This window comes from Myxocyprinus asiaticus, chromosome 37 (assembly GCF_019703515.2).
Source record: "Myxocyprinus asiaticus isolate MX2 ecotype Aquarium Trade chromosome 37, UBuf_Myxa_2, whole genome shotgun sequence".
Classification (NCBI taxonomy): domain Eukaryota; kingdom Metazoa; phylum Chordata; class Actinopteri; order Cypriniformes; family Catostomidae; genus Myxocyprinus; species Myxocyprinus asiaticus.
The window spans coordinates 33,613,852-33,636,640 of NC_059380.1; the positions used below are offsets into that span (position 1 = coordinate 33,613,852).

The following is a 22,789-nucleotide window of genomic DNA, read 5'->3' on the forward strand; positions in this document are numbered from 1 at the left end:
AGATAATAGTTAATTGTTAATGTCGATGAAACATTAATTAAAATTAACACTAGCTTATTGATCATTCAAATTCAATCAAAGATAATTATCAATTATCAAAAATCAATAGAATATTAATAAGGATTAACATTGACGGGGCACCACCCTGGAATCAGGGACTAATAACCGAATATTAAAACAGTCTCAATATTAGATTGTTTTCTTAGGAAAATCGGAATCCGAAGAATATCGATTTTCGGGAAAAAAACAATGAATGAAGGTTTGAATCCGAGCACTGACATCCCGTCAGCATGACACAGGCGTATGCAAAACAAACCAAAACACTTCTCTTTGTAATATAAACAAAAGTTTATTTATGCAGTAATATCAATTAATAATTAATACAATGCAGTCAATAAACTTCCAACTTACAACTACAAACTAAACAGTGACATGATTAGATATGGAAATAAAAATAATCCTATAACACATAAGGTGTGTGTGTGACAGTGTGTGTGTGTGTGTGTGTCAGTGTGGTTAGTGAGAGAGAGAGAGAGAGAGAGAGAGAGAGAGAGAGAGAGAGAGAGAGAGAGAGAGAGAGAGAGAGAGAGATTATTCAGTGACAGCCCGAAAGCTGAGTTCGCGATAGCTGGAGATAAAGCAGCCGTGTTCATCACTCAGAGACGCGGTTTTACGAGCGGGGCTCGTAAAAGTCCTGCGTTATTTGACTCTAATGGATGAACTCAGTTTCTGTCTCACCCGCGATGGCGAAAATGCACAACAATCCAATTTGGTTGGACCACAATACAGCAAACAAATTCATGATAATTAACACCCTGTGTATTAATAATGAGCGGACATGGCGATTCGTAAACTGTACAAGCAAAAAACCTTGAAACACAAGAATAACATGCTATAATATTCTATCTCTGCCCAGACGTAACCTCTTACTTGAATCGCATGAGGACACAGGTAGAATGTGTTTTCCTCCGTCCTTTAACTTTGACCCGGTTCCTTGAGGCTCGGGTGATGACGGGAGGCCGTTTCCTCGCGCTGTCGGCGGGCGATTCATTCTCGGTGGGCGGTACGGCTGTTGATTCTCGGCGGGCTGGCGGAGAACTCAGAAATGTCAACTTGATTGAAGTTGGAAGAGAAATCTTTAATCTCTTCACTTCTGTAGGCCAACGGATGAAGATGCGAATTGCTCGGCGGTCTCCTTCAGATCCGTTAGAGTGTTCGGTTGAACACAGAGTTCTCTCAACTCGTCCAGCGAGATGGAGATTGTATGGCTACAGTTTCAAGTCGGACATTACTTCCTTATGCCACGAGGCTGCACCGGAGAGCAGCAAAAAGCTACACCCGTATTCGGTGAACTAAGTCGCTGGAAGCAACTCTGGAAGCATTTCAGAATTATTTGAAGTCCTGATGATGTCATGTTTGAGGGACGTTCTGTGGTGTGCCTCATCCAATAGGAGTTGAGAGCTCGATCCTTTAGAGGGCAAGGCTTCATGGATCTGTAATCTGTTTTGGACTCCCTTTGTTTGATTTTGGCGCGATTTTTATCAGTAAAATTTACGACTTAGAAGGTGGGGGCTTGAGTTATGTTTTTATGACTGTTAGGCCTGCCTTTGTCTTCTATCTGAACACATGAGGCCCAACATAAGTTAGCTGGGAAGGATCATGTCTTCACCCTACCCAAGTGGGATCCCCCAAGTTTGGGCCCATTTTTGTTCTACATCTACACTAGATCATCCAATCGCATGGCCTCCAGCCCGACACTGCAACAGAGTGACCAATGCCGTGAGTTTGTGGGATTATCTGTTTGTACAACCAATGGAAGACGGGGGAGCTTTCTGGAATCTGTTTGCAAATTATATTTGGTGATGACAGTCTTGCAAAAGTTACACACTTTGGCTTTAATGGGCCTAAAAATTGCCATTATTTTCTTATTTAGAAAACGTATTTAGAAAACGTCTCTGTTATGACTGTAACCTGAGTTCCCTGAAAGGAAGGAACGAGATGCTGTGCCAGTAGCTGATGCTTTCAGAACTCCTCCCAAATGTGCCCTTTAGAATCGCTCTATTGGCAGATGGACCTTGGCGCTCCACCTCTTAAGCGTGCATCACAGCGGGCATAAAAACTGGAGCACAGCACCATTTAATCAGGATTTTTTGACTAAAGAGAGGAGGAGCCATCTCTTGGTCCCTTAACAGAGAGACATTAGTAGCGCAGCAAACACACGCAGAGTCTCATTCCCTCATTTCTGGGGACCAAGGTTATAGTCATAACCGAGATGTTCCCATTCAAGTCGGTCCCTTTGAACCGGCTGCGCTACAATACCACCTTGCCAATTGCTTCTTAGTGACTAGAATCCCTCAGTGAAGGCACTCTTGGCTTCAGCGAAGAGCCCCTACTGTGATACCAGAGCGTTGAGCAACACAGCTTTTCCCATGTTGCGTATCTCTAACAAATTTAGCCAGAGATGATGCTCAATGGACACCAGGCTTCCTATAGATCTGCCATAGGCTTGTGCAGTAATCTTGGTAGCCTGGAGTGCCAGATACATGGTGTGACACAGCTCTTTGAAGGACTCTGACTCTGGGACACATTCGTCCATGTCCTTTAGTAGGTCCACTAAGTAGGCTTGCAAGACTGCCATGGCCTTGAGCGATATAGCGTCCCTGTCATCGTCATCACCACCAAACATGATTGAGCCAAGCGCACAATTTGATGTCACAGGCAAATTGAAAGGGCGAAGTCGTTTGATATGGAGGAAAAGATGCATTCAAGGCCTGAGTCGTCCTCAAATCATCCTCAAAATCTCCCTGCTTTACACTCCTTCCTTGTATACCTTCCTCATGCGGTACTTTGGGAGCTGCAGAAGTCAGATTTCAGGAGGACAGGGGGCTGGTGCCAGCTTTCAGAAAGAAAGCGAGCCGAGCACAAAGCACCTTGAGTTTCATGCTTTCACAGTGAACGCAATCAGTCTCACTTCTGTGCCACTTCTGCGTGGGCCTGGCCCAGGCAAACAAAGCAGTGCTCATGCCCATCTGACAGAGGGATATAATGCTTGCAAGGGGGGAAACACTTGCAAAACACCATCTTTATAAATGCGTTGTTAAGAAAACAGCTCTTTTAGTATCTTCACTTGCTGTTGAGGTGTACAGCTCAAATTACAAAGCAATGAGTCAGGCTTGCAGAGGCATGAGAAATGTTTTTGAAATGAGAAAAATTCTGATGAAATGACACTGTGCTCCAGTTTCTATGCCCGCGATGACATGCACATAAGGGGCGGAGCACCAAGCGCTATCTGCCAATAGATTACTGTGAATCTAAAGGGCTTCAGAGATCATCACTCCTGGGATGTGTTCCCATAGCGTCAGCTTCTGATGCAGTGTCAAAGTGACCAACTTGAAAGAGAACTAAAATGTTCTTTTTCTTGCTAAATTTAATTTGTTTTTTTATTTTTATTTTGAGTCAAAATATGACCTGTGGTCCCAGCATGTTCTTGTCAGGTTTTGTAATTCACCCAGATGTGGACTTGGAGTAGCCGGGTGTTAACAGGCAAAACAAAATGGATCTGGAGTTAGCGAACTCATTGCAAACCAATACTTACTGAGAAAGGTATAGCAGAAGACAGCAGTGAAGAAATCCTCTTAAAAGAAGCTGATTTACAATGAGTAAACTCAGTTATTCCCCTGTTAACACTAGAGAATGTCACCCAGCATACACTCACTTTAAAAGAGCACACTACCCCCCCAGTTCTCTATTTCTTTCATGTGGTTTCTTCTCATCCGTCTAAAGCCACCCAAATGACTCTGCAAAACAGCTGCAAATGTGTCATGCAGGTTATCCACAAAACCCCTTCAACACTGCAGAATGTTTAACCAAACTAACTCCATACATTGGGGTTGATGCAGACGCAACAGGCTTGTTATCGTAAATTTAAGAATTGAAGAGAAAATCTCACAAAACCTATCAAGAACAAAAAGTCCAGGTTATATTTCACCTCAAAAAAAAAAAATAAATAAATAAAAAAAAAAAAGAGAAATTTTGCAAAAGAAAGGAAAATTTTTAGGACCATTAAAGGGATAGTTCACCCAAAAAGGAAAATTCCCTTATAATTTACTCATCCTCATGCCTTCCCAGTTATGTATGACTTTCTTTCTTCTGCAGAACAGAAACAAAGATTTTTAAAAGAATATTTCAGGTTAGAACAGAACAAAACACAACTCTTTTTTTTCACTGTACATCTTGCCATTGCAATCTCAAGGCACTTGATGGCTTTAAAGGAAGTGTAATCGAGCTTGAAATCATGATCGCCAAGGAGACTGCTCTCAAGATTTATAGTAAAAAAGGAGTTACATTTTGGTCTGTTCTCACCCAAAACCAATGGGATCACTTCAGATGACATTGATTAACCTCACTGGAGTCTTATGGATTATTAGGGGTTCAAGCTTAGCGCTGAAACCCTATTGTAATTGTTACGATTATTATTAATATTATTATTATTATTATTATTATTATTATTATTAGGGGTTAAAGCGCTTAGTGCTGAAACCCTATTGTAATTGTTAAGATTTTTATTATTATTATTATTATTATTATTATTATTATTAGGGGTTCAAGCGCTTAGCATTGAAACCCTATTGTAATTGTTAAGATTTTTATTATTATTATTATTATAATTATTCTGCCATAAAACTGATCAGGCAGAGCAAACCGTAAGGCCTAGAAATTTGAAACTTTGTCAGATGGTAGTAGTATTGCTCGCTACTTAGAAACACAGACTCGACTAAATCGGTCAATAGGGGGCACTACAGCGATCAAAAATGCGAAACTACTCATAACTCCTAGACCGTTTGTCGTAGACTCAAGTGTTTATACCATTGGAATCCTTGGCTCAAACCAAACAAAACATATATCTCAGATTTCATTTCCACCTATAAAAAATTTCCGCCATCTTGGATTTTTCATAAAACCTACTTTTGCGAACTAGTCCTAGGTTTTTCGTCCGATTGGGAACAAACCAGTGCCAAACAATTCTATGGAGTCTCAATATCAAAAGTTATCAAAAAAAGTTTGAACTTTCGACTCGAGCTAGCTACCGTATGCGAAAACATCGGAAGTAGGAGTGGCCAATTTTACGTAAATGGCTACAACTCTTGAAGGAAATGAGATATCTTCACAAACCTTGGCATGCTTATGTAAGAGGTCAATCTTTGGTTGCCCAGAAAAGTTGCCGTGGTTTTGCCACATGGTGGCGCTATAATACCAAAAAAAAATTTAATTGGCTATAACTATGAAACCATTAATCCTATTGACTTCATAATTTGCATACATTGTCTTTGTCTCAGCTGCCATCATTGTTTATATGGACATTCACGTATGTTGAAAAACATGGCCGCCATCGGCCAATCAATTTTCAGCAGCAATTTTCAGCTTCAGCAAGGTTAACAATGACCAATCGGAACGAAACTTGGTGGACCTATCTGAATCTGGTCTGAGAGGGTTGTGCAAAGTTTTAAAAAAATCGGCCACTAGGTGGTGCTATCACGATTTTTGTAGGTGTTAATTGTTGTATATAATGCAGTGTTGTGAAAAAACACAAGTAATATATATATCACATGATAGCTTTTCTCATTCTAAACAACTGTGCCTCAAGAAGCACTGGTGTCTGTCAAACCGTTCGGTAAATATTTCAGATAATATTAAAAACCTACTTTTGCGAACTAGTCCTAGGTTTTTCGCCAGATCGGAAGCAAACTAGTGCAGAAATATACTCTGGAGTCTGATTATCAATAATTATCAAAAAAGTTAACATTTCGACCCACGGTCACTAAGGGGTGCCAAAACGTTCGAAAAGGGCAGGCCATTTTTACTAAAATGGCTATAATGCCCAAACGAAATGAGATATTTTCACCAAACTTGGTACACATGTGTATGAGCTCAATCTGAGGTCATGGTAAAAAAAAAATGCAGATTTTGGCAACTTGGTGGCACTATAACAGGAAAAAACATGAAAACAGCTCTAACTGTGCAACCGTTAGTCGGATTGAGTTGAAAATTGGCATGCAGTGTCTTTGTCCAAGGTGCCATGTCTGTCAATGAGGACATTGGCATATCTCAAAAAACATGGCCGCCATCGGCCAATGAAATTTGAGCACCTATTAGACAAGGTTAACAGAGGCCGAATGGCACAAAACTCGGTGGGCCTGTTCAACTCCTGGCCCTAGAGGTCTGTGACAAATATGAAAGAAATCGGACACCCTTTACCCTTTGGTAGCTATAACAGTGTCATTTAGAAAATGGCCGTGGTCAAGTGTACAAATAAGCCCATAATTCCTAAACAAAAACTCAGAAGTTCACGAAATTAGCTGAGCACATGCGACATATGATTCTAAACAAGCATGAAGACTTTTATGGAGATCGGACCATAGGTGGCGCTATGAGCTTTAAAAACCATGTATTTCCTTAGTAAATTGCCTATATTGGCTGTAAATGGTCTATTCCATCTATGATCTAGGTGGTTACATGCTTGCTAAATAAAACATAATACCTTTTTACGCATGTGCTTAAAGGCCTTAAACTGCTTGAACTCTGTTAAATGCTGCTCGCAGCTATATTTTTATTGCTGCTTTTATGTGCTTTTTTGAGCTTCAAAATTGTATGGACCTAGAGAGCTGAAATATTCTTCTAAAAATCTTAGTTTGTGTTCTGCAGAAGAAAGAAAGTCATACACATCATGAGGGTGAGTAAATGATGAGAATTTCATATTTGGGTGAACAAACCCTTTAACAGTTTTGACTTTGTGCATTGTGACATTGTTTTCATGACAATTAAGCACATTTGACCCCCTGTTTAAACTGTGTTTAACTTTTTCATCTGCTGAACTAAAATGAAGATTTTTAGAAGAATTTCTCAGCTCTGTAGGTCCATACAATGCAAGTGAATAGGTGCCAAAAATCACATAAAGACAGCATAAAAGTACTCTATAAGACTCCAGTGTTTTAATCCATTTTTTCAGAAGTGATATGATAGGTGTGGGTGAGAAACAGATCAATATTTAAGTCCTTTTTTGCCTGAAATTACTCTCAATACCCAGTAGGGGATGATATGCATGAAGAATGTGAATTACCAAAAACATTAAAAAGAATGTAAAAGTGATCTGTTTCTCACCCACACCTACCATATTGCTTCTGAAGACATTTATTTAACCACTGGAGTCTTGTGGATTACTTTTATGCTGACTTACGTGATTTTTGGAACTTCAAAATATTGGCACCCATTCACTTGCATTGTAAGGACCAAAAGAGCTGAAATATTCTTCTAAAAATCTTAATTTGTGTTCTGTAGAAGAAAGAAAGTCATACACATCTGGGATTTATTTATTATTTTTGGGTGAACTATTCCTTTAAGTATTTTTATGGCATCATTTATCAAGTGTATGTCATGTAAGTATATTATATAGTTATACAGATTTTATGCTGATTTTCATAAAAATTAACACATTACATTAACTTTCTTACTGTAATACAGTCATATTAACTGTTTAACAGTAACAATAATCTAATGAAAACCATCACTGACAATCATAATGAGAATTACAAGAATCTTAAAAGTAAAATGCCTGGATACATTACAATAATGAGAATCTTGGTGGGAAATGTGGTTAAATGTCATTAAAATGATATCACAAGGCCCAAAATCCTAATGGCCTTAAAATAGGCTTAATTGTCTTTTTGTAGAATATCATTTCTTATTCATTTCTTTTGATTTTGGGGTGAAATATGACCCAGACATTTTCTTGACAGGTTTTGTAAGATTCACCCCTAAAGCAATTGTAATGTAAACAAAGGTACCACGATGTAGTAATTGGATGAGAGGCAAGATCCAGTGTGACTGTGATTATAGGGCATTTTATGTCATTTTGGGAACTTTATCTCTTTCCCTGTGCCTGTCTCTCTCTCTTCCCATTACAGGAGCACACAGTGACCTAGTTAGCACAGAATAGGAGCTGTTAGAGTGTTTTCTACTACATTATTCACTGGGCTGGGCTTATGTAATCCAGTCATGTGAGCTTTTGCGTGTGTCTGTTGGGAAGAAAGAGTATTATCAAGTAGAATAGCTATGCAAATAACAGGCCTGATTATGCAACAGGCCTATTTACAAATGCACCCACACCAAACACATGCATGAGCACATACAAGCCCTGCCAAGCTGAGAAATGTAACTGCTCTACAACCGGAACAGCAACAACCTGTCATCGACTGCCATGAGATGAAGCTAGCGATTTGCCAGGTTGCCATAGAAACCATACTGCACCCCCAAACTCTGGCTGGTGAGGGTAGACGATGACGCGTTACCCTGCTCGTAACTGGCCTGCCTCCAGTCGATGATGCAAGCGCTTGCTCTGGCTCCATGTCACTGTCTCTCTGGCTAAGCATTATACCATACTACTCTTACTTACTCAGTGTACAGTGTATATTATGCAGTATTCGGTAAGTAGTAAGCTAGTATTCCATTCTGAACATAGCCTGTGTCTCGAGGCATCCGCTTAAATTTTTCAGTCTCCATATCTCTCCCTCTGGGCTCCCAAGCTCTGCCCGTAATCTCTGATTTACCTGATGACTCATCAGTGACCAGTGCTATCCATGAAGCCTGCTGCAGTCTTAATGAAGTCCTCTTATCTCAATCCAATACACACTTTCCTTAGCTATTCCTGTTTTGCACCAGGGGACAACACCCCGCATCTCAAAGGGAAAGACTCGACTTTCCAACAAAGAGATGAGATATGCAAAATCACTCAAACTAACATAAAAACAGATGGTGCAGATAAAGGCTGTAGATCTGCTTCAGTTCACATGGTAATAAACCCTGTTATGTATACTGTTGATTTTACCACACCTGCGCTGGGATCAGCTGACTGAAAGTCCTACATCATCAGAAATGGGCTCTGTATTGGCAACATTGTGTATTGAAATTTACGATTGTGTGTGGACTTACACTGTAACAGAGATGGGCACTCGAGTTAGAGACTCAGACTCGATTCGCATTTTTACGGACTTCAGACTCAGCCTTAAAAGACTTCAGACTTGACTCAACTCTAGGAAAATGACTCGTGAACATGACAAGTCTTTCATATACAGACAATATTGAGATTAAAAAAAAGAAAATGTTTTAACTTGGAATGCGAAGATTAAAACGGTTGATGCATTTATTCAATCAGATGATGATGGTTTCGTTCTGTTCTCGGAGCTGATTATAAAGGAACGGGGCCATGCAGTTCTCAACCCCCCTTTCTTTCTCTCTCTCTCTCTCTCTCTCTCTCTCTCTCTCTCTCTTTCTCACACACACACATACACACACCCCAGTGGAGCACATGTTTAGAAGTGATGGTGAAAAACCCTCTTTACAGATAATTTATTTTTAAATCAAACTGAGATGCAACGGTTGACAAAAGTAAAGAAATGTGTATTATTTGAATAGTGGAATCTAGCACATGCCTGCCACCGTCATCTATACATAACTCCATATATGTCCATAAAATGTGGAGTAAGTTGTTTTATTGTTGAGTTTTTGCACATCTGTATTGTGTTCGGTTGTTGCATTTGTCGTGCAATTTTGGTGCTGATCAGGTGTGAGACGAGAACAGCCGAAAATCATCAGAGGCGCCCTGATTGTCATGACAACGAGCCGTGAGGTCGCGCACCATTTGCGGTGGTTCACTGAATGCCCCTCTGATCCCATTCGGATTTAGTCCGTGCTCCGGTTTGCTCATGAAATACACCGTGCTACATCTTTACTTTATTTACACATTTACGTTATTTCAAATACAAGTAAATTATAAGCCATGGTCTTCAGAGAAATTAAATAAAAACTCAGCCTTGCAATGCACATGGAAGTGATGAAATCAGGGACAAAAATATATATTTCTTGTAAAGAAAGAAAAATAAATAAATAAATAAATAAATAAATAAATAAATAAATAAATAATAATAATAATAATAATAATAATAATAATAATAATAATAATAATAATAATAATAATAATAATAATAATAATAATAATAATAATATATATATATATATATATATATATATATATATATATATATATATATATATATATATATATATATATATATATATATATACCTTGACAAGGTTTCAGACTCACAAACAATCAATTTTACTGGTCAGAAACATAATTACTTATAAAAGCCCTTCTTATTATTTACAATGATGCTACCAGTGGATTATTGGTAGAATTATAGTGGAAGTTTCTCAGACATTCCAGTATTTACTCTTGGCTTTGCAGTGCATTTTTGCAAATAAGATTTTTATGTGAAATAAAATAAATAAATAAATACAAATGTTAAAAAAGATGTAATGTTTGGTGACTCAAAACTTGAAGACTTGATGCAGACTTGTCCATCAGAGACTTCAGATTTGACTAGGACTCCAGCCTAAAGAATTCAGACTTGACTCAGACTTCAGATGAAAGACTTGTGAACATCTCTGCACTGTAAAACGATCACCTTTTTTTAATAAAAAGCAAAATAGAAGCTCAAAACATAAAAGCTCTAAGTCATAAATATATATATATATATATATATATATATATATATATAAATAAAATAAAATAAAAACAAAACATGAAACCAAAAAATAAATAAAAAAATAAAAATATATATAAAATAAAATTTACATATAAAAATTAAAAAAAGAAATAAAAATACTAAAAATAGAAATAAATAAAAATACTATAATACACACACACACACACACAATATATATATATATATATATATATATATATATATATATATATACACACACACACAAAAAAATAAAATAAACCCAAAATATCCACACAAGGCATTCCATTCTAGCCATTCAAGATGTTTTTTGCAATGATGAATGAATGAACATAATAGCATTTATCAAAACTGAAATAATAAAAGAGATTAAGTAGAGCAGAACAGAATCCTAATCTCTATTTCGTTTGAGAGTGTGGTGGAGTTATTTCTATTATCTTTAAAAAATGGCTTTGTTCAAGTAACATTAAACAAAAGAAAAAAAAAAGAAAAAAGATACAAACATACATAGAATGGAATCTCACAAATGAAACTGAGCAGAGCAGGAAGGAATGAACAGCTCATTTCACCTGTATGACAGGGTTTCCTCCCTCAAGCAGAGCAATGGCCAATAGGATGCTTTCCTGGAAGATTCGGTCACTTGTGGCATTTATGATGAGGTCGATGACCAGGTCAGATGCACCCTCCCTATCCAAGTGACACTGCACCTCTGCCAGGCTCATCTCCCTGCGATTGCCCCCCGAACCCCCACCACCCCCTGGAAAAAGAAATAGGGCATTAATACCAGGCCACAATAAGATATAATTAATGTTGAATTAATAATTGTCACCCAAGTTATGATAGCTTATTATACTGATCAGTAGGGGCGTAAAATATTTTCAATAAATCACAAAGAACATCACGTTATAATCGAGATCTATATTCCTGTCAAAGCCTTCATTCTGATACACAACATTTATGCAGACACAGATATAAATTAACAATGGATATTCTAATAAGGTGAATAAGGTGTTTATATGACAAAATTCTGATTAATACAGGCATACAGTATGTCAGCTGTCTTATTCAGATTTCTAGAAACTGGAATATTGTCTTATTCAGATTTCTAGAAACTGGAATATTGTCTTATTCAGGTTATGATGCCAAATTGTTGTCAGAGCAAATATTTACACCCCTATCTCAGTGTTTTAGGATTCTAAGCAGGCCTTTTTAAGTTGTTATATTTCAAATGCATCATTCAAATTTTTTAATGCGTGAAGTCTAGGAACATGCATTTGGTGATTTAATAATAGAAATTGTTACGTGGGCCAAACGGATCAAAGCCACACTTTGGAAATATGTAACACGAGTTGTCATTCTCTCCTAATGGCAATTATGCACAAAGACACTTTACAGTCTTTCATAAGAAGGTGTGTCTTGAGGCTGTAGTATTTGCACAGGAAGTGTGGGTAGAACTTTCTTGTCGCCAGGCAACAGTGATGGCTCTGAGTATATGGGACAGGTAATACAAAAGTGGACAGGGGATATAATCACTTCTTTGGCAGCAGGGTTTTTGCCACATCCTCATTATGTATTTGGTTTTACAAAGTGGGTTGGTAGTCTCTGTACTTAATGAGAAAAAAAAAAAAAATCAACATTCTGTCATCAATTACTCACCCTCATGTTGTTTCAAACCCATTTGACTTTCTTTTGTGGAACATGAAAGGAGATTATAGGCACAATAACAGCCTCAGTCACCATTCACTTTCATTGAATCTTTTTTTTTTTCTCCATACAATGAAAGTGAATGGCTACTGAGGCTGTCATTGTGCCTAACATCTCTTCATGTCCTTTGCAACAAAGTCATATGGTTTTAGAACAAGATGACAGTAAGAAATGATGACAATTCCATTTTAGGGGGACCAATCCCTTTAACTGTTCTGTTCTAAAAATTTGGTTTTTATGTTAGTAACGCAGAAACAGTACACACACAAACCTGTCGGAGCCTTGGTCTGTCCCACGGAGATGAGTGGTCCATTGCTGAAATTGGTCAAACTGTCTCGCCTACCTCCCGGCTTAAAGTTGCCATAGTAACGGTTCACCAGGATTTGCCTCAAAGCTTCACCCTGACAACAGTGAAGGGGACGAGTTTGACATTATGACATGAACATCTCAATTCACAACGATGACAGGCTTTATCAAATGGAGAAATTGCATGAATGCATTACATGAATGCACAGCAAAAATGCATTTTCAGTCAAAAAAATTAAATAAAAATAAAAATCAGGAAAACAAACAGACTTTTTGATATTTACAAAAAGTGACTGTTTTATTTTTTTTAAAGACGTCTTTATAATTCATATTTTTATTGAAAAATAACACACATCTTACCACAGGTGGCCAATACGAAACCACAAGAATTTGTGGTAACACTTTACTTGAAGCCAGTTTATATGAATTAGATCTTGCCAATATAAACCTTATAACCTTATAACCATAACTAACAACTTATAACACTTAACTATTCATGATAACAATTTAAAGAGTATAATGCAATTATATCACATAATAAATAAATTTGGGCATTCGGTCAAATGTTTGGACACACTACATTTTGTTTCCCATGACCTCATACAACTTTGGATCCAAGGGCTTATGCTTAAATGCTTGAAATGATATAAATAGTGCCTTTATACAAATTTCTTTACAAACTTTTTTCCTTCAATGGATAGTGAGGAAAAGTAGCCAACAAATGTATAGCATACATGGGAACTCCTTCAATTCTGTTTAAAAAAGCATTACAGGATGCACCTCATAGCATTGTTTGAGATGATGTGAAGAGTGACAAACTATGGCTACTTTGAAGAAGCTAACTTCAATTTATTTTATATTTCTTAGATTTGATGACTTATCTATTATTCGAAAATGTGGAAAATAGTAATAATAAAGATTGGGCTGGTGTGTCCAAACTTTTGACTGGTAGTGTATGACATAATGCATTATATTTCTTAATTTAAAGGTATAACCATGAGTACAGTAGGTTAAGTATTAAAGTATTATAACTTTGGTTACAAAGAGAACATATCACTGAAAATAAGGTGTATTTAAAGGCAATATACAGTAAATGCATTTTAATACAATGAGAATATCTTCATAATGTGTTATATATTCAACCTTCAAATAAAGTGCTACCAAATTTGTTGGTTACTACTCAACACCTCGTTTAAGCAAAGCCCCTTCCTCGTCCTGTTACTTTTGCAGAGTGTAGTCAGAAATAGCTCAGAAAAGAAGACCGAAACTAATACATTTCCTTAGTTGCATCTGACCTCATAATCCCCAAGGCTTCGGATAAATGACACCACATCATTTAAGACGAACCCTAATTCTTTGCTTACATACATAATCATAACCCAACTCATTCAAACCACCCCAATTCCAAGTCAGGGGACACATACTCACGCAAATAAAACATCAAGACGTTTATAATCAACAAAACCCACTGTAAAAATATGAATCCATCACCATTTTTAGATTATAGAGCAAACACCAATTCCCTTTTTTCAGTGAGGCCTCCTCCCATTTCGAGCAGACATAGGGGTGTGAGGGGCGAGTTAGTGATCAGGCAGTTCTAGCAATAGCCATATCATGGCTGTATGCCACATGCCCCATTTATTTACCTACCCTTCTCTGATCCTCCAGAAGCTTCTGGGGCTGGTTTGGATCAAACTCCTGAGAGTGACACGAGTTAGCAGAAAGCACAAACAAAAAAGGAGGGAAGAAAAATGAGAGGAATAAAAAAAAGAAAAAGAAAGGGGGTCAAGACTGTGAGCATTAGTCACTATTCTGACATGCATGAAAAGTGGGGCAGATTACATCATGCAGTTAAATGAGAGGCATGGTGTGTATGTGTGTATGTGTGTGTGTGGGGGGGAGGGGAGATGTCATGCAGAGCAGAGTAACATGACTAGTATTAGCTGAACTGTACAACCATGAAATAATCCCTCCGGAGGAAGTTGGAAAACAGGTCAAATAGGCCACAAATTAAGGCAAAATGTGCTTGAGTAGCCGACTAATTTGACAAAATGAGTAGTACACTAATTGGCCTAAAGGAAGCCCTGTAGAAATACGCTAATTTTGAGTTCAAATAGAAAAAAAAAACAGCTGGATGGAGTGCAATGGATTGGAATGCAGGGGTCCTGAGACACATTTTTAAAAGTTGGACAATTTTTAACTAGATGTGCCATCCAAAAAAACAAAATAAGCTCATGACGGGACGCTTAAAGACATCCATGTAAATATATATAACTGTAGAGGTGATGCTTTAAGTGGGTGAATTAAAAGATGCAACTTTCCCGAGAGGGTTTTGACAGAATAAATGCTTAAGTTCATCATCCTTATTAAAGCACCACTGCTAAAACAGTTTTTACTCTAAACTCTGATTGGATGAGCCATGTTCAAAGCCTTTGTAAAATGATTATAAACACGCACCAGTGAGCACACAGTCTATATTAATTAAGTTAATTAATAATTAAGTTGCTACACTGCTTGGTAACCACAGTTTAACTATATTACTTAGCAGAAGATTTGTTCACACTTAATATTTCATGATACATTTAACTGTTTATTGAACATTGGAGTCTTTTATTTTATTTGCTAAACTAGTCGACCTCACTAATCAACTAGTGACCTAACTGTTAAACAAATTAATAATACATTTCAGAATGTTTTTTCTTCATTCCCAATTCTTAAAGGAATAAAACTTTGTTAGACACTGTGAATATGCATCAACTTCCGCTAACCTATTCTACAAGCCATCTGTTTAATATCCGACTTTAGTTTTGCTTCTATGGCAGCAATGGCGGGAATGCAACCGCCAAAACTAAAAAAATGCAAGACGTGAGTGAGAGGAAAGAAAGAAAATGAAAAGAAAAAAAATAAGACAGATTATATAATAGAACCTGTGTACTACTGACACACAGTGCGGCCAATGCCCCCATCTGCTATGGAAAAACACTTAGCCTTGTTTTTCCTCCCTCTTTCTCCCTGTCTGTTATATGTATGGATATATGCAGGCTCATGCACACACATGCACACTAGAGCTGGATAATATAACAAATCTCTCAATATATCTATTTTGATAATTGATATTTTTGTATTTGCTCTGAAATGGACTGAAATCATAAAAAATAAAAAAAAGCCACTGTAGCCAAGTACAGTACATACATAATGTTAAATGCAAGAGGCAAAATCTAGTTAAAAATAGTCAAGGCATGTTTGCCTACACTGTTTTTCCTTAAATGAACATTAGGGAGAATTTTATTTAATAATTTTAATTTCTATGCACCAATATTATAATTCATAGTAATAAACAGTAATTACCTACATACATATTTATTTATTTTCTTAGAACAGTTTAATGCCATTTTGACACATGTTTGGGTGATGATGACGCAATCGAATCGCTAAGTCGAAGGGCTCTATTTTCATCACCGTGTTAGGCACAGCGCAGTGACTGTGCACAACGTCTTATCTAATTTTTGTGAGAGTGCTTATTCTAAGGGCAATTTCGGTGCAGTACAAAGTGCAAGTGGCCATGGGTGGGATTTTTTGAGCTACCTGTGGGTGTATGCACACAAACTGTGGGTGTATTGTATGTTAATAAAGTGGCGCAAAGCCCAGTTTGCTAATTTGTTGAGTAATAGGTCATTGCGCTATTACGTTTAGAACCACATCCGTTCATAGTGCAAAGTCTAAACTCAGTTTCTGCATCTGCAGTTTGGAGTTTCCACCAGCAGGTGGTAATAAAGTTCATGTCCCAACTCTCAAAATATTGTGCAACATCAAATATGTCCCTAACAATTACCATTGTCGCCGTATTATAAAACAAAACATTATGAGATTTGTGTAAAATCTTCTAGAGGTAATGGTTTATTTTGAATTATTATTATTGTTTATATTTACAATTGTATTTATGATCAAATTTTTTTTTTTTTCACCTGTTGTTGTAGAGTGATTTTTAAGCCACTGCAATAGAAGATTTTTTAGTTTGGATTTTACGACAGGTGGTTATATAGGATTTTTTGACCACTTAGTTTCTTGGATTATATTTTCATTTAGTTTTAAGTGTAATTTTAATTTAGAAATATTTTGGTTTATTTATTTTTTTTGTGTGTGTTTCAATAAATGAATAAAAAATTTTAAGCAAAAAAAAATTGGAGAAGAAACTCAATTAAATTGCACTTGACCCAGCCCATTAGCAATTAGCATGTGCAATTTTACCAAACTCACTTGCGCCTTGACTTAGCGCATGAAAATACCAAAACTTAATGGCCATGCCCATTGATTTTACAAATATTAAGTATCTCATAGAGCTGCACTTAGCACTAGCGCTCTTAAAATAGGGCCCAGAGTTTGAATCGACTTGATATAAACAGTTTGAACTTATTCAAGACAATGGATCAAACTTACTGAAGCCATTTTTAGTAATGAAGTTTAAATCGGATGCTTTTAAAACATCTTAACACGACTCTTAAAGGGTTAGTTCACCCTAAAATGAAAATTCTCTCAGTATTTACTTACCTTTAAGCCATCCCAGATGTGTATGACTTTCCTTCTTCAGCAGAACCGCAGTGAAGATTTTTATAAGCAGATTTCAGCTGTTTAAACCACACAATGCATGTAAATAGGTGTCATTAGGCTCCTCCCAGCAGTTGACACATCAGTGACATAAGCGCAATAGCGCATTTATGCAAGAAGTCGGAAGCACACGCTTTGTACACAACAGAGGAACGAACGTCACGCGAGAGTTAGTTCATTTCAAACAGCATTACAGCGCTAGGCAGCGGAAGCAATGATTTAAAGTTAAAAATGTTTTAATTATCAATTTGTTTCTTATACCAAGCTATCGGTTTGCTACAGAAGACATTAATTGATCGACTGTGTCGTATGAATTACTTTTATGCTGCTTAAATATGTCTTTTGAACCGTCAAACAGCCAGCAGACTGATGGCACCCATTTACACGCACACAGTTCTGCTGAAGAATGAAAGGCATAGATATCTGGGATGGCTTAAAGGCAAGTAAATCATGAGATCATTTTCATTTTTTGGGTGAACAAACCCTTTAACACTCGCATACTTCGCAAGCTTAGAGACAAGGATTGTAAAACTACCCTAATGACACCTAATGACATTCTTTAGAATTAATGTGTTAGCATTAGCACATTAAAGTCACAATGCTGCTAATTTTTGTATCATCTGCAAAATCATTGTGAATTTATCAATTTAACGTATATCCCAGCCCTAATGTAGCCATGCCTCACTCGTTTAAAAAAAGGGCCTAAATATTACCACCACTCCCCACCCAGAGCAGAGGCCAATTAAAGTTGGTCAAATGAGCAAGGCCAAAAAGAGGTCAACTTATCTGCATATTTCCAGACAAGGGCAAAAACATCTATAGAGGAAAAATCTGCGTGCAAGTGTGTATGTGTGTGTGCTGACATGGGGCTTGATTTTTCCAATTTGCATATGCAATTATGAGTCAGACAGAGAAAAAGAGAGATAGGGGCTATTGCAAAGAAACAAGACAACGACATGTTATGATCAACTACTGTCTGTGACAACTCATATTCCCACACCCGTGGCGTATGGAACGCACTAGGAAGGTGAAAACGTGTTGGACACACCTCTGCTGGGACCTCTGGTTCTGGTGGGGGTGCAAGCTAATGGAGATAAAAAGTCATGAGTTAGTTAATGCAGATTAGCCTCTGGCATTAATAGCTTTGTTAACACCCTTTACTAGAAACTCATTAACGTAGTGTTCAAAGTGGAATGTGTGCCAGTATGTTCTGACCAGTAATGTGTCGGGCACAACAAACAAGTGATTATTAACTGGCCTAAGATCATTTTTATTGCATGAAAATGTGCATTTCTGCATTGCAATTGGCGAAGGTTGCACATTTCTCTATGCCACTGAAGGGTAGTTTGTTCAGACAGCAAATGTCACTGGAATGGAATATCAGCAGTCCTATGTGACAGATTCTCATCAAAGTGGGTCATCTTGTCATGAAGACTGAACTTGCACAAGCTATATGTGCAGGCAAAAATATATTTAAAAAGGCTTAAAAAGGCCAAGATATACAAGTGATTATGTAATGCTCTCTCAAGCCGTGACTTGGCAGTAAACATCACTCATTTAAGTGTTTTCAGTACCAAGGAAGGTGTTGAAAAGAGATTAGTTTAGCAAATTTTCAATAAGGTATGTGCAACTTGTTTGGTCCTGCTATGATAGTCAGTGTCGGATCCAACAATAAATTTGAGCACAAATACTTCAATTGTATTTGGTGAAACCTTGAGCTCCTGTTTATATTTTGTATTAGTAAGTTAGGAAAGAACAAGACTGAATTAAAACTAAAAACACAAAATCAAAATTAAAAGTAAATTCCTTCAAGTCATGCAGAAGCAAAAAGGAACGAGCAAAGCATGCAACATGCAAAAAGGTTGTTGCTTGATACGTCAAAAGGGATGACATGGGCGAGGACCGTACTATTAACAATGACAAACATAAATAAAAAAAATAAAAAAACCATTCGCTCAGATAACATACACATTGGATTTCTGTCAAAGGACTTGTGTTCGGAACAATTCATTTGCACTGAATGGATGCACAACCAGAAAAAAATTCTGAGCATGTTATTCAGAACCGTTCTAGTGCAGCAGACACAAAGGGAAAGAGGGGGGATTCTAAATTAGCAACAACAGTGACGCACAACATGTTTGTCTGACTAATACTGCAACCAGCAAGGAATCTCCCTTTCTGCAACCTGAATTTTTCAGCTGGAAAATATTGGTGCTTCAAAAAACAAGTGTGAATGTGAAATATCCCTCTTTAGCCACCATAAATGCATACTTTCATCACATGCTTTAAAAACACTTTCCTGTGAATTTCCTCATGGGGATAAAAACAGCAGTCCCATTCATCCATCCATCCGGTGACAAAACCGAATTAAAGTTAAAGCCAAATTAAGTTCACCTAAAAATGGCAATTCTGTCATAATTGAATCACCCTCATGTTGATCCAAATCCCTTTCTTTCCTCTGTGGAACATAAAAGGAGATGCTAGGCAGAATGTTAGCTTTTTGTCACCATTCACTTTCATTGTATGGAATAAAAGAGAATCGTCAACATTGTTCAAAATTTCTCCTCTTGTGTTCATCAAAAGAAGGAACGTCAAATTTTTGGGTGAACTATCCCTTTAACATACTTTACCACTTTCAAGCAAATTCCACCTCTGTATTTGCTTCCTCATCTTGGCTCCTATGTAAATTATCTTTCTTCGCGGACAAATCACAAGTTTGTCAAGTGACAAAGACATCTCTTTGCGTATTTACTGATGTCACAACTTTATTTTTTGCAGTGCATGTCAACGGCGAGAAGCCCTCTTGCATAGGGCGTTTGAGTCACTGTAACTAGACAACGGCACATTTCTGGTTGCTGCCAATCCATCATCGTAGACAAACGCACGACTGTGTTTGCAAACATTCATATTAGCTTTTGTTTATCTTTATAACTTGAATATTTTATGATAAAAACTCAACTTCTTTTATGCGTGCCCTATTCTTTGGCACAAACGTGGAGAGCTAGATTAAAGCATCTGGCTTGGTGACCTAATTTATGCTATTCAAATTGAGGAAATAAGCAAGAAACTAATCTGGAATTCTGAATCGAAAAGGAAGGGTACAGAGAGGAGATGAGGTTAGGACAAGGTCTTTAAGATGTTGAAAGGCACCCCCGCCTTGTGCCACTGCCTCTTGGTAAACAGCCTGTAGCACTTTTATTGGCAATTACTGCAGAAGGTCACACATCAGTAAAGAGCCTGAATTCCAGGGAAAAAAGGAGGGGAAAAAAGAAGGGCAGGTGTTATGTAACCTCTGGCTGAGAGCTGGCAGGAATCCTGCTGCACACAGGCAAGGAAACTGGGACACGGATGTCTGCAGGGACGGATGTGTCCACAGCTCTCCCTGATGGGCAGCTGGGGAACTGCAGAGGAGGGGCCAGCCTAACTGCTGCCCAAGCATACACAGGCTCATGAGGACACATGAGGACAACAGACCTGAACTAACTAACAGACTGAATCTATAGACAGTGGGAAAATTCACTTGGGGGAGAGAGAGGGAAAAAAGAGGTGGGATGGAGGAATAAAGGAAGTTAGGAAGGAAGGAAGAAAAGACAGAAAGGAAGAATGAAATATATAAATAAAAAGTGACCGAAAGAGAAAACTAAATAAAGAGCAAAAGACAGAAAAATAGATAAAATGAAGACAGAGCAAAAGAAAGATTGAAATAAAGAAAATGAAAGAAATATCGAAAATAAAGTAAAAAAGAACAAAAACAGCGAAAAAAAAGAGCAAAAGAAAGAAAGAAAGAAAGAAAGAAAAATCTTCAGTCCAAAATATATTTTAAACAAGTATGTGCAAGCTTGATTATAAACGTTGATGCATTACGAAATGTTTCAGACTGCAAATCAAAATGCAGTGCAAGTACGCATTGCATTCTTGGTATTTCTGCAAGGGGCTCTACACAATAAGACAAATATATATATATATATATATATATATATATATATATATATATATATATATATATATATATATATATATACCTGTATATATATATATAAACATTTACACACACACACTGGCAGCTAAAAGTTTGGAATAACGTACTGATTTTGCTCTTATGGAAAGAAATTGGTACTTTTATTCACCAAAGTGGCATTCAACTGATCACAATATATAGTCAGGACATTAATAACGTGAAAATGACTATTACAATTAAAAAATAAAATAAGCTAAACTACTTCAAAGAGTTCTCATAAAAAAAATCCTCCACGTGCAGCAATGACAGCTTTGCAGATCCATGGCATTCTAGCTGTCAGTTTGTCCAGATACTCAGGTGACATTTCACCCCAAGCTTCCTGTAGCACTTGCCATAGATGTGTCTTGTCTGTCTTGTCAGGCACTTCTCACGCACCTTACAGTCTAGCTGATCCCACAAAAGCTCAATGGGGTTAAGATCCATAACACTCTTTTCCAATTATCTGTTGTCCAATGTCTGTGTTTCTTTGCCCACTCTAACCTTTTCTTTTTGTTTTTCGGTTTCAAAAGTGGCTTTTTCTTTGCAATTCTTCCCATAAGGACTGCACCCCTGAGTCTTCTCTTTACTGTTGTACATGAAACTGGTGTTGAGTTGGTAGAATTCAATGAAGCTGTCAGCGGAGGACATGTGAGGTGTCTATTTCTCAAACTAGAGACTCTGATGTACTTATCCACTTGTTTAGTTGTACATCTGGCCTTCCACATCTCTTTCTGTCCTTGTTAGAGCCAGTTGTCCTTTGTCTTTGTAGACTTTAGTGTACACCTTTGTATGAAATCTTCAGTTTTTTGGTAATTTCAAGCATTGTATAGCCTTCGTTCCTCAAAACAATGATTGACTGATGAGTTTCTAGAGAAAGCTGTTTCTTTTTTTGCCATTTTTGACCTAATATTGACCTTAAGACATGCCAGTCTATTGCATACTGTGGCAACTCAAAAACAAACACAAAGATAATGTTGAGCTTCATTTAACAAACCAGATAGCTTTCAATTGTGTTTGATATAATGGCATGTGATTTTCTAGTACCAAATTAGCAATTTAGCATGATTACTCAAGGATAAGATGTTGGAGTGATGGCTGCTGGAAATGGGGCCTGTCTAGATTTGATCAAAAATGACTTTTTTCAAATAGTGATGGTGCTGTTTTTTCATTACATCAGTAATGTCCTGACTATACTTTGTGATCAGCTGAATGCCACTTTTGGTGAATTAAAGTACCAAATTCCTTCCGAAAGAGCAAAAGCTGTACATTATTCCAAACTTATGGACACCAGTGTATATATATATATATATATATATATATATATATATATATATATATATATATATATATGTACAAATACAAATACAAATCTGTTATATACAAATGCAAGGGAATGTATGGCAGAAGATGTAGGGTATGTTGGATAAATATAACATTAGCGTAAAAATAAATTTACCTTTAATTTACGTAAATCTTTCGCCCCCCCTTAAGTATTAAGGTTTATTACCGCCACAGTAAGGGGCCGTTATGACCGAATGAGTTCTTGCACTAAAAAAAGCTACACACAGCACAATGAATAGAACAGGGGGCAGATGTC

The 22,789-nt window shown here is 37.1% G+C and overlaps 1 protein-coding gene across 1 annotated transcript in view; it reads right to left on the reverse strand.

Annotated features, from left to right (window-relative positions):
* LOC127428308 (inositol 1,4,5-trisphosphate receptor type 1-like) overlaps positions 1-22,789 on the reverse strand; it is a 373,744-nt gene that overhangs the window by 118,180 nt on the left and 232,775 nt on the right. Inside the window, exons 42-45 of the mRNA XM_051676597.1 lie at positions 18,244-18,279; positions 14,241-14,288; positions 12,556-12,685; positions 11,150-11,337 (exon numbers count right to left, since the gene is read on the reverse strand). Coding sequence (XP_051532557.1) covers positions 11,150-11,337; positions 12,556-12,685; positions 14,241-14,288; positions 18,244-18,279 — 402 coding nt within the window. The remainder of the gene's footprint in view (positions 1-11,149; positions 11,338-12,555; positions 12,686-14,240; positions 14,289-18,243; positions 18,280-22,789) is intronic.